General features: G+C 58.4%; 1 protein-coding gene and 1 non-coding gene across 6 annotated transcripts; one reads left to right on the plus strand and one right to left on the minus strand.

Moving 5' to 3' along the window:
• Positions 1-706: 706 nt before the first annotated feature.
• Positions 707-15,341, minus strand: SLC27A4 (solute carrier family 27 member 4). Of its 5 annotated transcripts, XM_087418997.1 has the most exons (14): positions 15,193-15,341; positions 14,436-14,488; positions 13,697-13,863; positions 11,720-12,114; positions 10,307-10,465; positions 8,442-8,511; positions 8,250-8,341; positions 7,344-7,453; positions 6,858-7,067; positions 6,572-6,698; positions 5,784-5,921; positions 5,392-5,556; positions 5,151-5,297; positions 707-2,486 (listed from the first exon to the last, which is right to left on the minus strand). In XM_087418997.1, exons 3-14 carry the CDS (start codon positions 13,855-13,857, stop codon positions 2,329-2,331), a joined length of 1,932 nt encoding a protein of 643 aa, XP_087275123.1. In that variant the 5' UTR covers positions 13,858-13,863; positions 14,436-14,488; positions 15,193-15,341; the 3' UTR covers positions 707-2,328. The 5 variants fall into 5 exon arrangements, with proteins under 5 accessions (XP_087275123.1, XP_004423575.1, XP_087275122.1 ...); XM_004423518.3 differs by lacking the exon at positions 14,436-14,488; XM_087418996.1 differs by lacking the exon at positions 14,436-14,488 and having other exon boundaries at positions 15,170-15,341.
• A 494-nt stretch (positions 15,342-15,835) lies between these two features.
• Positions 15,836-15,926, plus strand: TRNAR-UCU (transfer RNA arginine (anticodon UCU)). The gene is given in 2 exon segments: positions 15,836-15,872; positions 15,891-15,926. It is a non-coding gene; the product is annotated as a tRNA-Arg (tRNA).
• Positions 15,927-16,683: the final 757 nt, after the last annotated feature.

Here is a 16,683-nt window from a genome sequence, read left to right on the forward strand (position 1 = left end):
CTGGCAAATGGATTTGAACGTGGGCCTGATTGACCCCCAAGCTGGAGCTTTTTAAAGATTTATTTATTTTCGCCCCAAAGCCCCAGTAGAGATAGTTGTATGTCATAGTTGCACAGCTTTCCAGTTGCCGTATGTGGGACACGGCCTCAGCATGGCGGGAGAAGCGGTGCGTCGGTGTGCGCCCGGGATCCGAACCCGGGCCGCCAGCATCAGAGAGCACGCACTTAACCGCTAAGCCACAGGGCCGGCCCTTTTTTTTTTAAAAGATTTATTTATTTATTTCAAGCTGGAGCTTTTAACCACGGCTCCATACTGCCTTTCGATGACTGTGTTCAAGCTGGAGGAAGGAACAGGGCTCCCTGAGGGGCTCCTTCCCATTGGAGAGCACATGTTGCTGGGGGTTAGAGACACGAAGCTTCACTGTCCGCCAAGTCCAGCCCCTTGGGAGCCCAACCAAAGGGGCTTCTGGGCTGTGTACCTGGCCTGGGGGTGAAGTGGGCACTCACAGCCCCTCCTTCCTGCTTCTGAGGGTTGAGCGAGCTCTAAGGGCCGGACAGGATTCTGCAGGGTCCACGCGCCCTCTGCTGGTCAGACTCCGCACTGCAGTTATGCCTGTGTTCACCCCCCACTCCCACCCTTGCTCTCCAAGGGTGGACTCCAGCTCTGCCCACCTCCCTCCGCCTTCCCCCAGGAGTGGCACCAGACTCTTCTGTCTTTCAAAGGCCACTCCCCCAGGAGGCACTCCAGATTTCTCGTCGTGGCCACCCTCCACCCAGACTCAGCTGCTGGCCTCAGGCGTGGCCCACAGTGAGCTCCACAGGCAAGCCTGGAATGGAAGCTCTTCTGGCTTTCCTGTTGCCTTCTGCACCAAGGAGGCAGGTGGAGGAGTGGGAAGGGCTCGGGGCTGGGGTTTGCATTCCAGCCCCTCCACTTGCTGTGTGACCTCAGCCAAGTGACACAGACCATGGTGAGGGTTAAACAGTGAGGATGAGGCCCCCGGGCACAGTCTGCTGCCCTGGGCCGTGCTGGCCCCTTTTCCCATTGGGCTGTGCACGACTCCAGTGACGGGGCCTAGGGGACAGCTGGCTCTCCACTGGCACTGCTGACTCTACAGCCCTCATAAGACTCCAGGAAGCTTTCCTGGACTCCGCTTGGCCTGTTAGGCAGCCCTGCCCTGGCTCACACAGCCCCCAAACCCCTGGGAAATGCACCCCAGGCAGAGGGAACAGCACGAACAAGGGTGTGGAGATGGGATCCTGTCCTGGGTTAGGGTTTTCTCCTTGAAGGCTCTGAACAGCCTTCCCCCGATAATGGCTACCTTTTGCTCCCTGGATCCTCCTGATTATTCCCATTTCACAGATGAGGGGACTGAGTCACTTGGCCAAGGCCACAAGCTTATAAGTGACATAGCTGGTTTGGACTTCCAAGCTCATGCTGTTAAACACCTTGTCAGACTCAGGTGTGGACTACCCCCCATCTGAGACAACACACCAAAGGCAGGGGCTGTGGCAGGGGCTGTGACGTATCCCCAAGTCCAAGGGAATGAATGAATGGACGAGTGAGTGATTGGGGCGGGAGGTGGGGCCTGAGCAGGCTGGGGGTGAGCTTGGGTGGCATGCACACAGGCTGGGGGTAGTCAAGGTAGAGTTTATTGGCCCCTGAGCGCCCCCCCACCCCTCCTCATAGCCAGGCCAGGGCCGAGATGGAGAAGGTGACACGGACAGACCCACAAAGACAGAAAGACCCTGCCTGAGGGACAGTCAGGCAGCCACCCAGGGAGAGGAGGACAGGAGGGGGTGCTCTGTCCAGGCCACCTGCTGCAGTTCGGGATCCTCCTTCTACTCTCCTGGAGGCCAAGGCAGCGTGGAGTGACACTTGAGCAGCTCAGGAGTCAGGATCCTCTTCGGCCACCTGATCAATGGTCACTGCTGCCCCTTCCCACTCTGCTGGCTTCCTGAGTCTGGGGGCTTCTGCCCTGGTCCCATGTACAAGCTCCCTGCTCTCTGGGGAGTGCTTGGTAACCTTCCACCTCCCCCTGCCCTGACCTAAGACATCATCCTGAGGGGCCCAGTCAGTCTCAGCCTGGGGCCCAGAGGCCCCGCCTGGCCTTGAAGACATACGTGGACACGAGGCTTTCACAGAAAGCCTCTGGGGGGAGGGGGAGGTGGCAGTGAGTCACTTGGCAGTTTTGAGGGGGAGGGGTCAGCACCTCGGGGTCGAGGTGCCGGGTCCCGCCTGCTTTGGTCTGGCATCGCCCAGCACCCCCCTGGAGTGGGAGCTGGGGCTCTGGATCCAGCTCCGCCCGCCCTCAGAGGGATTCGAAGCAAATCACAGCTTCTCCTCGCCTGCCTGGATGCGGGTGTAGGCCTCTGTGTCCAGCGGGCTGTAGCAGCCCTTCCGGGCATCCAGGTAGAACAGTGGGTCTTTCACGACCACAGGGTCAAAGCCCTCCTTCCGCAGCTCTGTCTTCAGTAACTTGAAGGTCCCTGAGGGAGCAGGGAAGATTGGGGGGAGGGGGAAGAAGAGTCAGAGTCAGAGGGTGCAGTGCAGGGGCCCGAGTTCTGGGAACCCGCCCACCAGAGTTGGAGAGGGGCAGCGAAGGAAGGCTGGAGGGAACATAGGAAAGGGGATGTGTGGGAGGAGGGGCACAGCCCTTTACAGTTTGCAAAAAAGGCTCTATCACATTATGTCCCACTTCTCACAGAAGCCCTGGTAAAGGGGTGGGGGTCTGTGTTACCTGCCTGCTTTGTGCAGATAGGGAAACTGAGACCTGAAGAAGTGAAGCTATTTGTGCAAGCCCACACACTGAGTGAGGACCAGAACTCAGGTCTTCTGTGATGAGTCCCTTTATTCAAGCACCTCCCAGGTACAGGTATGATCTCATTTAATCTGCACATCAACCCCAGAGGCAGGTGCTCAACCTAATTCTATGGATTCTAAGATGCACGTTTTTCGATTTTAACATCTCTGAAATAGTTTAATTATCAGTGGGTTTTTTCCTGAATAGTATGTAATGTAAATTATGCATCTTTCAATCAATGGTATTAGCCCACTGTACAGATGAGAAGACTGATGCTCAGAGAGGCACATCTCTGGGCCAATGTCACACAGCTAGTAAATGGTGGAGCTGGGATATGAACCCAGGTGTGACAGATTGCCAAAAATGGCTACCGATTCCTCCCTTCCCTGTATGTACACTCTGCCATGTGGTTTAGCCACTTGTCCCAGCAAGACCTGGAGTCTTTCTTGACCCCCACTTGAATCTAGACTGGCCCTGTGACTTGCTTTGACCAACAGATTGTAGCAGAAGCAATGTTGTGGGAGTTCTGAGTGAGTCCAGGCCTCAAGGGGCCTTGCAGCTTCCATCCCTACCCTCTTGGGGGTGCCCTGAGACCAGTCTAGCCTCTGAAGGATGAGAAGCCACACAGAGCAGAGATGAACCATCCCAGAGAAGGCCACCTAGACCGGCGCTGTCCAATAGGGTAGTCACTGCCCATATGTGGCTATGTAAATTTAATTTAAGTGGAACAAAATTTAAAATTCAGTTTCTCAGGCACACTGGCCACATCTCAAGTGCTCGGCAGTGAAGTGGGGCTCATAGCTGCTGTGCTGGACAGCGCAGATACAGAACATGTCCATCACTGCAGATAGTTCTGTTGGGCAGCGCTGCAGAACCAACCAGCCAGGAGCCAGACATGTGAGTAAGGCCATCTGAGAGCCGCCAGCCCCAGCAGAGCCTCTGAGTGATGGCAGCTAGCTCTCTCACCCCAGGCGAGGCCAACAAAGAACCACTCAACCCCAAATTGCTGACCCAAAAATGGTGAGCAAATAAAATGGTTCTTTTAAGCCCTAAGTCAGATTGGGGTGTTCTGCCTCTCTGAAACCTGAGGTCTGATGGCTCCCTGCCTCTCCTGGACAGAGAAGTCCCGGCCATCGTCCAATCCTCAGGGAGCTCGCGGTCTCTGTCTCGAGCCCAGCACCAGCGTCCCGTCAGACCCTCCCAACTTCAGCTGCTTCAGGGGCTCCCAGGGGCCTGATACCTGGCAGGGCCACGTCAGTCAGGGAGGCTTTCCGGCAAGTCAGGGGCTGACGTGACCACGTGGGAGGCGGCCAGGCAGACGTGGCCGAGGCTGAGCAGCCAGGGAGAGGCTGAGCAGGAGGAGAGCCAGGACAGGGCAGCAAGGACCGAGGAGCGCGGGGGGAGGTCGGGCGTGAGCCCTGGCGCTTGCTGCCCATCAGGGAACTCCTGAGAGCATCAGTGGACCAACAGACAGAAGGATGGCAGCACCCTGCCATGTGATGTGGGCCCACCACTCACCTCTCACCTGGGTGACAATGACACCTCACTGCCTCCTTGCTCCCCCAGGGGCCACCTGCAGCCCTCTCCCACTTTCTACACAGCAGCCAGAGGACTTTGTAGAACACAAATCTGATCAGGTTACTACTCTGCACAAACACTTCTGTGGCTCCCTCTGCCCCCAGCACAGCTAGCCCAGCCCCATCCGGCCCACAAGGCCCCGGGCTTCTGGCCGCTGCTGGCCTCTCTATCCCTCCTCATGCCACTGCCCGCCCCTCTCACTGGCTCCAGCTTTGGGGACCTCCTTTCCCTCCTCTAGCACCCGAGCGCCTGCCTATCTCAGGGACTTCACGCTTGCTGTACCCACACTCGAACAGCCTGGAATGCCCCCCACCCCCACGAAGTCCTCCCTCTCCGTCAGGTCTCAGCTTGAACGTCACCTCCTCAGGGAAGCCTCCCAGCCATCCGAGCCCCCTTCATCTGCTTTTCGTCAGTTTGATCTGTCACCCATTCTTCATCTTTGGAATTGGTTGTCCTGTGGCTGCTCCCCTACTGCTCTAGAAGCTCCAAGAAGGTGGAGGTCCTGTCAGAATCTGTTACGTCTATCCCCAGGGCCCAGCACAGCGCCTGGCACACCGTAGGCACTCCATCAATACCTGTTCCTCTAACGATTGGAGGACGCTTCTCTCTCTGAAGGCTCGGTCTGCTCCCTGTACACAGGGAGGTCGGTTTACCCACCACCCAGAAAGGCTGTGGGTGCAGGTCAAAGGCTAGCCACCCAGGTCTCTCCAGAAGGAACCAGGAAGGGGCCTCAGCCTGGAACCTAGGAGCTAGAGCAGGGGAGGGGGCAGACCTGTTTTGTGCAGCTCAGGCAGGAAGCGCAGGAAGATGGGGCGGGCGTATAGCGGCAGCTCCTTCTCCAGGAGCTGTGCAAAGTGCTCCAGGTCACAGCTGCAAGCGGGCTTGGCCACAGCAGCCATTCCGGCCCGGCCCTCGGTTCCTGCGGGCAGTAGGATGGACGGTGAGAGGCTGGCAGTGCCCCCTGGTGGCGCCTCCCCGTACATACCTCGCACCTCCTGCCTCCCCACACATACCTGGCACCTCGACACCATACACTGCCACATCGGCCATGTCCAGCAGGCGGCTGAGCGTGCCCTCCACTTCGGTGGTGGACACGTTCTCACCCTTCCAGCGGAACGTGTCCCCCGTGCGGTCTCGGAAGTACAGGTAGCCCAGCTCGTCCATCACCAGCACATCACCTAGGGAGGGGCTGTGTGAGGCAGGGCTTGGGCAGGCCTGGCGTGTGGCCCAGCAGCTTGGGCCGGGCAGTCCTTGCTGGATCCTAGGAATCTGTTCAACCGTAAGGGCTGGGACTGGGGGAGTCCTGGGGAGGTGTCCTCTGAAGGTGGGGGAAGGCCCCCTCCTTCCTCTCCACCCTGCCCACCCCGAAGGGGCTGCGAAGGGCTGGGGAGAGATGCCCACCCACCAGTGAGGTAGGCCTGGTCCCCTTTCTGGAAGACGTCCTTGGCGATCTTCTTATTGCTGGCGCCCTGGTTGAGGTAGCCGTCGAAGCGCCGCAGGGGGTCCTTCTGGACGATGCGGCCCACCAGCTGGCCCGGCTCCCCTGGGGGCAGGAAAATCTGAGTCAGATTTGCCCTGGGTGGCCTCTTCCACTGGTTCCTCCACTCCCAAATGCACCCTGCATCTCACTCTGGCTTCTGTTCACACTGCTGCCCATAGAAACACCCATCTCTCCCCCAGCCCAGGAGCCCAAGGGCAGGGAGCCTCTCCTGGCAGGTCTGGTACGTGCAGGCACTCAGTCACGTCTGGTCACCGAGCAGACAGAGAGATGAACAAATAAATGAAGGGTGGCGAAGCTCTACGTGGACAACCTGACCAAAGCTAGCGCTCCCTGGGCCCCGGCTTTGCTGAAAGAGCCTTACGTTCTTTACCACACGCCATCCTCGGGGAACCCCAGGAGGCGGTGCTGCCATCAGCCGCACTTGCAGATGAGGGGCCTCAGGCACAGAGCTAAGGGGCTGAGCCAGGATCAATCCCAGGTGGCCTGGACCCAGGGTCCTCAACACGAAAGTGAGTGAATAGACTGACGGATGGATGGATGGATGAAGAAATAATAAATGGCTTGTAGCCCTAAGAGAAGAGCTGAGTGATGGCCATTGGTCAGAATAGGGCTCCCCACTCACTGACCTGTCCCATCTCCCTCCTGGGCCAACCTCTCACCCTCTGACGCCCAATTCCAACCCTGGGGCAGACCTGGCTGGCAGGGAAGGCAGATGCCATCGGGGCCCCGGATCAGCTCCATGGTGTCCTCATTGACACGCACCAGCCGGATGGGGTACACGAAGGACAGGATGCGGCTGTTGAAGCCACAGGCCCCCACCTGCAAAGACCAAGACTTGGGCCTGGGCTCTCCCCGCATGGGCCTGACACTGGACAGTGGGGGCAGGGGGCTCCGGCGCCCACACTCTCATGTGGAACTATGCCCTCCCTCCACTGCGGTGCCTTCCGTGGTCTGTCCACGCCCCAACCTGGGCCGCACCTGGCTGTCGAAGTTCCCCAGGCTGCAGTTACACTCAGTGGCCCCATAGAACTCAGCCACCTGGGGGATGTGGAAGCGGCTAGAAAACTCGGTCCAGATGGACTGCCGAAGGCCGTTGCCGAGCGCCATGCGCACCCGGTGCCGGGTCTCCGCCTCCCGGCGCGGCTGGTTCAGGAGGTAGCGGCAGAGTTCGCCGATGTACTGCACAATCTGGGGAGGAGCTGGCGTGAGTCTGGGCCCCTGAGGTTGCTCTCACTGCACCACCTCCCAGTCCCTCAGGTCCCGACCCTATTAGTCCTGACCCCACCCCCCAGGGGCCGGCTGTGCCATCCTTGCCCTCTGGGCCTCAGTCTCCCATCTGAACAACAGGAATGTTGCCCTGAATGAAGGACTGGCTGCCTTCAGCTGTCAGATGGATGTCCCAGAGTGGGGTCGTGGGAGGGTCATGAGGGACACGACGTCTCCGGCCCTTCCCTTTTCGCTCACTGTGCAGTTGTACTTGATACAGTCATCCCAGAACCGGGAAGCCGAGAACTTCTTCCGGATCACCACTGTTAGGCCGTGCAGCAGGCACTGCCCGATCCCCACGATGTTTCCTGAAGGCAGAGGAGTGGGCCCTGGAGGTCAGGGAGATGGAAGACCCTTCCCTCCACAGTCTCCTCTTGCCCAGCCCAGCCTCTTCAAAGGCCCTTCCCCTGGTCTCTCCCTTTCCTGTCCTGTCCCTCCAACACTAACTATCATCTCTCTCCCCTAGTCAGACACCTTCCATGGCTCCCCAGTGCCTATGAGATGGCGTATACACTCTTTAGACTGTCCCCCAGGGCCTCTAGAGCTGGTCCCAAGCTCCTGCTCTCATCCCCGTAATGCTGCTATTCAGCCAGGGGGCACTGAGCTAGCCCACCTGGCTTCTGCACCTCATATCTGCCTGCCTTGGGTCCACCTCCTCCAGGAAGCCTTCCCAGCCATCACTGGGCTCTTCCTTGAGCCGAGCTCCTGCTCCCTGCCCCTCCCCACACTCATGTGGGCTCCCATCATTGTCCTGCCCCAAACACACACCAGACTCCTAAGCACCTTGAGGGCAGGAACTATATTTATTCCATCTCTGTCTTCCCTTAAGCCCCTAAGACCAGGCAGCAAGGCTCTGCACACCTGTGGAAACGCACCGAACGGTCAGAGTAGCCCAGGTGCGCTGCGGGACACAGCCACACACACTGCCAGGCTGGTACAGCCATCCTCATTCAGAGAAATCCCGTCAATGGCCACATCTGGATTTGAACCCAGATTTGATTCCAAAGGCTCATGTGTTTCTACTGTGACCTGCTGCCTGCCAAGAGGGGTGGGGTTCTTGAGGCTCTGGGGGCACCAGAGGCTGAGGAGGTGGGCCCAGGCTACCTGCTGAGTGGTAGAGCGGGAGGCAGTCGTAGACAATGTCGTCAGGCCGCATGCGGAATCCATAGTACACCAGGGCAGCCATGCGGTAATACCTGGGAGGGCAGAGGGCTCTGTGGGCCCCTGGAAAGGCAGGAGGAGAGGATTCCAGGCCCGGCCACCCCCAGCCTTCCCCCTGAGGCATCTGCCCCTTACCTGCTGTGCACCACGATGGCGGCTTTGGGCAGCCCCGTGGTGCCCGATGTGTAGATGTAGAAGAGCTTATCTGAAGAAAACAGACACGTGAGCAGCTGGGAGGGTTGCAGCACAGGGCTGGGCATGGAGTCAGACAGAAGGACATGATTCAACACCCAGTCCCATCACATGTCCTCCAGGAGGCCTACTCTGATGAGCGCAGACACCACTCTCTGCTCTAATGCCTGCCTCCGTTCCTTCAACAAACTTTTTCTGTGCCCTCGCTCTGTGCCAGGTGTGGGGAGATATCAGTGACTAAGATGGGCACAGGCCCTGCCCTGGCGGAGGTCGCAGCTGAGTAGGACAGGCAGATGAGGAGGACACAGACCATCCCAATACTGAGCACGAAGTGTCGGGAGCAGGTGGGAAGCACAGGGCCTGTTGAAGCCCAGAGGTGGCACCTGACCCGGGTTCGAGGGAGGGCAGCTGGCACCAGGGAGGGCTTCCCAAAGGAGGTGATCCCCACCCTGAGTCTTAGAGCGTGGGGAGGCATTAGCTGCAGGACGCAGGGTGCTGAAGTAGCTTTGTTTCTTCTTTATCCTACCCTGCAGATCTGCCCAGGGATTGTCACATTACAGTTTTTGTACGAGGCTCAGTCCCACTGGGCTGGAGGTTCTGGGAGGTCAGGAATGCCACAGGATGACCCTGCATGTTTTTTTTTTTTTTGTGAGGAATATCGGCCCTGAGCTAACATCTGTCAGTCCTCCTCTTTTTGCTGAGGAAGACTGGCCTTGGACTAACATCTGTGCCCATCTTCCTCCACTTTATGTGGGACTCCGCCACAGCATGGCCTGACAAGCGGTGCGTCAGTGCGTGCCCGGGATCCGAACCGGCGAACCCCGGGCCGCCGCAGTGGAGTGCGCGCACTCAACCACTTGCGCCGCCGGGCCGGCCCCGACCCTGCATATTTTATATCGATTGTCTCACGCTCTCTGGGTGCCTGCTGATGCCAGCCCTGGCCTAGGCACCGTGAGGGCACCAGGCTGAACCAGCCAGAGCCTCTGCCCTCAAGCAGCTTACAAAGCACCCAGGAGATAAGATCCAGATATGACAGAGGATAAATGATGGTAATGACGACAATGACCAGCTGCTGAGCACCTCCTGCCACACTCTAGCTTCAGGACTTGACCCACTACATCTTTGTCAGTCCTCAAAGCCACTCCATAAAATGGGTTCTGTTACCATCCCCGACTTTATAGCTGTGGGGACCGAGGCTCAGAGGGCAGCTCAGGTGCTCAGGGTCACACAAAGGGGAACAGTAGAGCCGGGATATGAACTCTCCAAGCTCTGAGCCACCAAGTGATGCAGCAGGCTGTGCGCTCCACAAGGCAGGCTGGCGTGCACAGGAAGAGGTGAGGGGGTCCAGGAGGCTGCCTGGAGGAGGGGAGGGGAAGGCAGGCAGCCCAGGGCAGGGAGAGGATCACAGCCCAGCGGCAGCCCGCACTGAACAGATGCTGGATGAATATTCAGAGGGTCTTGCTCCTGGCCCAGCCCCAGCCAAAATGCAGACAGAGCAGGTTCCTGGGCCCCACGTGATCCTGCACACGTTAGGCACCAACGAAGGTTTGTTCAACAAATCAGGGACTCAGATGTGTGACCTCCTGGGTGCTCGGCACCAGGCCTGGCACTTTCATACACATCAGCTTGTATAACCTTCCCAGTAACCCCAGGGTTACTGACCCCACGTTCCCAGATGGAAAAACGAAGGCGACATGACTCACTCCAGGTCACACAGCAAGTTTGCAGAAGAACCCAAGCCTCCGGCCTTGAGGCCAGTGCTCTGTCTTGGCTATCTTAGAACCCCTTTGTGGGAGTGGGGGACTCACCTATGAAGCCCTTTACAGGGTGACTGGGCAAGTGCTTAGGGGCATCTTCCAGCAGGGGATCCAGGTGCTTGGTGCTAGCGGGCACTGCACTGGGCTCCCAGGGGCCGGAGCAGAAGAGGCTGAGTGAGGGGTCCAGGCTGGCATGGATCTCAAAGACAGCTGCGGGGAAGACAGGACAGATCAGCAGGCAGGCCAGGAAACCCCGTGTTCCCAGGACCTCTGCTCGTGTCAGGGCTGGGCATGATGTCAGAGGAGATTAGCTGGATGGGGAGAGAGAAATGGGTGAAGCACTCGGGACCTCACTATAAGGAAGATGCTCACAGGAGCAACAGCTCCCGTTAGCTGCTGGCTGACTACACAGCGGGCTCTCTACATGCACGCTCCTGCTCACACACCCCAGGAAGCAGGTACCAATAACAGCCCATTTTACAGATGAGGAAACTGAGGCTCTGAGAATGGGAGGGACATGCTCACAGCTAGAATGTGCTGGAGTTGGGACCCAGAGCCAGCTCTATCTCACACTGAGATCTGAGCTCTTACCCACTGTACTGTGCTGGTCTGTGGGGGACCAGACAGAAGGGAGGATGCAGGTCAGAGGCCAGCAGCCCTTGAGCCTCTTCAGAGAGCGAGATGCTTCTCTCAGGCTCCCCTGAGCACTACAGATGTCCAGATACTTACTTGTCCTGGGCATGGGCCTGTCCTGGCCCACTTGGCCACAATTCTTCTGGCTTCCTCTTGATTCATCCAATCCTCCCCCTTCTCCCTGCTACATCCTTTTTCCTCCCCTTTCTGCATTTAATAACCCTCCCTGTCCATTATTCTACAACCACAGCAGTGTGGGGGAAAAGAACAGGGACGCTGTGGTCAAGCCCAAGTTGTGTGACCTTCGGTGAGTTCCTCACACCACTCTGAACGTCAGTTTCTTCATCTGTAAAGCCGAGATGACAATCCCTACTTCACCAGGCTCTGTGAAGATGAGAGCTGCTTTTGTAAAGCACCAAGCTCAGTGCTCAGTCAGTGCCCAATGTGGCAGCAAATAAAACATAAGCTCTGCAGGAGAGCAGAGAATGGATTCTTGTTCCCATTTTTTAGATGAGGCAAACGAGGCCTAATTGGTCACAAGAACGGTTCCCATTATATCTAAGGGCATCAGATAATAGTAGCTTCAGCCACTGTTAGTGCTTCGGGTGAAGTATCTTCTTGAAAGTGGTATGAGGTAGAGACCACAGTGAGGAAACTGAGGCCTAGAGAATTCCGTCTCTCACTCAGGATCTCCAGCTGACCTCATGCCTTCATGAGGCTCCTGCCCTCATCTGCTGAGCCACACAGCCTCCCCCAGGGCTACAGGGGGGCTGTGGTCTGTACAATGTCCCGTGGGACTCCCTGCCTGTCCCCTGCCCCTTTGGGACTTACCTGGGGCCATCTCGCTGCCAAAGATGAGGGCTCGGGCCTGGGAGGTGGTCAGGCAGTGGCGCAGGGCGTCCCGCCGGAGGTTGGTGTTGATGAGAGCCGCCTCCACGCCCAGCTTGGCCATGCCCAGCCACAGGCCCACAAACTCATTGCGGTTCTCCATGAAGAGGGCAGCCACGTCACCTGAGGCCAGGCCCCGGGCCTGCAAGAAGTTGGCCACACTGCTCGAGTAGTCGTCCAGCTGGCGGAAAGTCCAGTGGGTGTCTGTGCCCTCGAAGATCAGGGCCGTCTTGTCAGGGTGGCGCCGGACCGTAGAGGCGAACAAAAGGGGCACCGTCTGCTGCTCCCGTAGGTACCGCTGGACCTTTGTCTTCACCTTCAGGAGCACCATGCCGCCGCTGGGTGGGAGTGAGCAAGGGAGCCATGACTGCGGGGTCGGGAGTGGGGTTCCCAATACCCTACAGGCCTGAGGCTTCTGAGCCAAAGCACTTGCAACATTCTCCTTCTGGGCACTGTTACGTGCACCAGCTCATCGAAGCCCCAGAGTAACACTAGGGACTGGGCGATTACTCCCTCCCCTGTATAGATGGGAAAACCAAGGCTCTGCCCGCACCACGGCTTGCCCCAAGCTTCGCAGGTGGAATGTGGCTGAGCTGAGATCTCAACCTTGGTCCTCTCTGGCTCCCGAGTTCAACTCCTTCTATCTTCTAAGCTCTGCTCTGAGTCTGCTGCTCTGTCAGAGCCTTCCAGGACTCCCCAAGTCAAAGTCTAAACTCCTCTTTTGGGGCCTTCCACAGCCCCGTATCATACCTTCCCCTCCATCACTAGAGTATATAATGGATGAGTTTGCAATTTGTCCAGTCTTCCCCCCGTGAGCCCAGCAAGGTCAGGGCTCCATCTTGTTCATCAGTGCCTGGTCCTGCTCAGTGCCAGGCACAGGGTAGATGTTCATTAAGTGTCTGTGGAATTGCTGGCAACATCTCCCTTTCCTGCCCTGCCCCTGCTACCTCTGACCCCTGAACTCTCCCAGATGCCTGGCCTCTATGCCTTTGCTGATGCTGTGCCCTCTGGCTGGAATCCCCTGCTCCTACCACCTAGAGGTGCCTCTGAAGTACAAATTCTTTTCCTCCAGGAGGCCTTCTCTGATTTCCCAAGGCCCCGGCCTGGAGCCATCTCTCCTTGCTCCATGCTCCCACAGCTCTCTGCTGCTTCCACCCTGCCGGCAGTGGCCACTCAATACCTCCTTCTGCAATCAACTCAGACTGACAAATGCTGAGCTGCCTGTTCTGGACGTGGGTCACTGTGCTGGATGCTGGGACACTACTGTGAGCAAGGCCGCCAGGGTCTCTGCCCACATGGCACTGCCAGTTAGGGATTCACTGTGTCCCCTTCTTATCTCTCTGACCAGTCTGAGCTTCGCTCAGGACTGGGTCTGCCTTGATCCTCTCTGGGCCCCAGAGCCAGCCCTCCACCGGGCACAGAGCAGGTGGCAGCAGGTGTTTCTGGTACAGGATATCCCTGTGGACCATGCCTGACATCCTTTGGGGAGCAGGTTCTCTCAGACATCTATTTGGTGCCCTGCTCTAGAACTCGGTGCCCTCTCAGAATCATGCCAACACCAGGACAGGGCTTTTTCCACAGGGCTCCTCTTCACCCTCTCACAAGCTACAGCATGTCCTGGGGACCCCTTGCAGACATCTCCTCAACACACCTGGTGTCCAGTGCATATCCTGGGCCCCCAAGTGTGCGCCAGGCTAAGGAGCAGCAAGTTAGCAAGATTCCCCAGGAGGAAACCTTGACCTTGGAGATGGAAGTACCAGGTGCTACAGCCAGGGGAAGGGTGTGGCGCAGAGGCTGCTCCTTTGGGGCCCAGGTGCCGTGTGCAGGTAGAGGCCATGGGGTCTGGTCTGGGGAGATTTGGGAGATTAGGAGCCCAGCTTGGTGTGAGAGACCCCAGGAAGGGCTGGACCGGGTACTCACAAGACATCGCGCCTGATGGTCTTGATGAAGACCCGGACGAAGCGCCAGCCGCCAGACCCCAGGTAGAGGAGCAGCAGAGAGAACCCCACTTGGGTCCAGGGCAGTTTCAGCACCAGCTTGGAGAACAGCAACACCCCCACCAGAGATGCCCCGAGCAGCATTGTGGCCTGTGGGCACAAGGCAGTCAGTGGACCCAAATGTCTGGGTCTCCCACCTCCTGACCCAGGCAGCCAGGCCACTATGATCCCAAAGGGTCTACGTGTACTGAGGCTTAGCCATACTGAGTGGGGTGGCTGAGGACGATGTCCCTTTCCAGGGCTATCTGGAAGGGGAAGCTATAGCCATGGGACTTGAGGTCTGGAATTCCAGGGGTGACAGGCAGGAGGCTGGGTTCTAGCTCCCTAGTCCCATCTCTGCCTATGACTCTCTGAGTGACCTTGGGCAAGTCCCTTTCCCACTTAGGCCTCAGTCTCCCCCTCTGCGCAATACGTGTAGTGAGACTTGCTCTCAGTGGCCCTTTCAGCCAAAACACGTCAGTCCACTCTCCTGACATCCAGGGTCCCTAACCAAAATGGCTTGGAGGGGGGTATTGACTTAAGTGCCTCTGGCTTGACTCCCCACCCAGAGACCTAGGGAGGTTCTGTGGATGACCAGGCCAAGCCACAACACCCAAATGGGCAGCTTCCTAGGAAGGGGCCCTGCTAAGTCCCTGCCCACAGGCTGGGGGGCAGCGCCATACCTCGGCTGGCCCATAGAGGGCGACGGAGCAGACAGGTTAGAGCCCGGAGGTGCCTGAGAGGTGACCGCCCAGAGGAGAAAGGTAATTGAGGGAGAGAAAGAAGGCCTTGAAGGCACCCCCAACAAACACACTCAGCAAACCAGTCAGATGACTCTTTGGGGATTGGGGTTTAGGGGAGGGGAACGGCTAGCTGGACTGAGATTAGGACTCTTGGGCTCTATTCTTGGCGCTTTACGGACCTGCTCAAGGGGGCAGCCAATGGGACTCAGTTTTCCTTCGGGTTCTGCTATTCCTGGGGAGAGGCTGAAGGTCAAGGCTGTGATGTAGCCTAAGAGTCTCCAAGCCAGGATGAGGACATGGTCTGGACCACAAGGAGCCTTTACAGACCATCTCCTCCTCCTCCACGCGAAAAGCAAAAGCCAGGAGCGGGACCGAACTAGCGCCCCGAACTCCAACACCAGGGTTTCCAAGGCCCTCAGATCTCTGGCCTCCCATAGCCCACCAGGGCAGAGGGCAGGAACCTGTCCCGGAAGGCTGTGGGATGGAGCTAGGAAGCAAGCGGATGCCCAGTTCCCTCGGGTCCCGGTCTGTCACTGCGAACCGCTCTGGCCCCTAAAGAGCCAGGGTAGCAGAGCGCCCCACAAGGAGACAGAGCAGCAGGGCGCGCCCCCCACCCCAGGCAGGCACTGTCACCTCCCCCCGACGCGGCCGGGCATATTCCTCCGCCCACGTACCCACTGGCCTGGCCCGTGCTCACCCGGCGTCGGCCCCTCCGCGCGGCGCCGCGTCCAGCTGCGGCCCAGCTGCGGCGACGGAGTAAGGAGAGCGAGGGGGCATTAGCCGCCCCTGGGCGAGCAGAGCCGGGTCTCAGCCGCGCCTCGCCGGCTATGCGTCCTGCATGGCTCGGCCGCCCGGACAGCCCCGCCCGCCCGCGGCGCTCCTCCCCCGCCCGCCTCCTGCAACCCAAACCGGCTGCGCGGGCCGGCAGCACCGCCTACCGCACCTTCCCCGCCACCGGCGAGCGGCTGAGCCAGCGGCGCAGCCCCAGCGCGCACGACACCGCCCGCCCCAGCCCGCCCTGCGCGCGCGACGGCCTCGGGCGGTGCCTCGCGCGGCATGCTGGGAGTTGTAGTCCGCGCCGGGCGACCGCGCCCGGCTGCGGGGACCCCCGGGGCCGGGAGGAGATAGGTGGGTTCTGCCTGGGCCCCGACCCCCCAGTATCCGGGCGTCTGGACGTGGGGGAGAGTACCGCCACCCGCACAGTTGGCGGAGAATTCGGAGTCCGTGTCCGGACGCGGGCAGAGTTCGGCAAGCCTCATCTAGCCAGCGCCAAACCTAGAAGAGCGCTAAAAAGGAGGTTTCGGATGGAGAGGTCAGCCAGAGGGTAGGTTTGGGCAACTGGCTCTGTGGCGCAATGGATAGCGCATTGGACTTCTAGCCGATCTTGGTGTGGTTATTCAAAGGTTGTGGGTTCGAGTCCCATCAGAGTCAAATTTTGACAGCTCGCTCCCATTCGGATATTTTATGGCCTCCAGTACCCTATGAGGTTCAAAAGACTTCTAGACCTGAGGCTGGCACCTTTGCTTCTGGGACAGCAATAAACTTGGCGTCAGGATTACTGCGTGGGAATCCTGTGCCATCCATGGTATCTTGTAAGCAGCCTGGCACACCTGGTGGTACAAAGGGCAGATATGGAGACCTGTACCTAACCTCGGCCTCTGATGGCTCTGGACCCTGCAGCAAATCAGTTAACCTCTAAGCCTATTGACCATATTTGTCATACCACCTGCCAAGCCCTGGGCCATCTGCCAGCTTCCCAGCATTGCGCAACTCTGGGCCTCTGAAAACTTGGTTCCTTGATAATCAAACATGTTGGGCATCCACAGTTGCCACTTGTCCTTAAATAGATCCCTTAATCCCTTAGTCCAGTAGAAGTCCTTAAAAGGGGGGAGGGGCATTTTCAGGGTCTATTTGTAGGGATCAAAAATGAAATTTTGGTCTGATAAGTATTTGGACCTATTTCTTCCAGAGTATAGGGTGCATCCTTTTGGAGGACCTTGGTAAATTAAAACACAACCTCTCCCATGGGTATTACATTCAGGAGGCAGTGTGGTGCAACAGTTATCGGCCTGGGCATCGGCATCCAAAAGACTTGGTTCAACTTCTCAGTTGAAAGTTCAAAGTCTCCATTTCTTCTTATATATAAAAATGAGGACAGGGCCGGCCCCGTGGCTTAGCAGTTAAGTGC

This window comes from Ceratotherium simum, chromosome 29, assembly GCF_057802395.1.
Source record: "Ceratotherium simum simum isolate JZ-2026a chromosome 29, ASM5780239v1, whole genome shotgun sequence".
NCBI classification, from domain to species: Eukaryota; Metazoa; Chordata; class Mammalia; order Perissodactyla; family Rhinocerotidae; genus Ceratotherium; species Ceratotherium simum.

Bases quoted from the DNA above. Each gene is read 5' to 3' on its own strand.
- SLC27A4 (XM_004423518.3), bottom strand. From the start codon at position 13,857: ATGCTGCTCGGGGCATCTCTGGTGGGGGTGTTGCTGTTCTCCAAGCTG. The intron at 6,699-6,857 runs GTGCGGCCCAGG...TGGTCTTTGCAG, and splicing joins TGGGGAACTTCGACAGCCAG to GTGGGGGCCTGTGGCTTCAA. The intron at 5,298-5,391 runs GTATGTGTGGGG...TACTGCCCGCAG, and splicing joins GTATGGTGTCGAGGTGCCAG to GAACCGAGGGCCGGGCCGGA.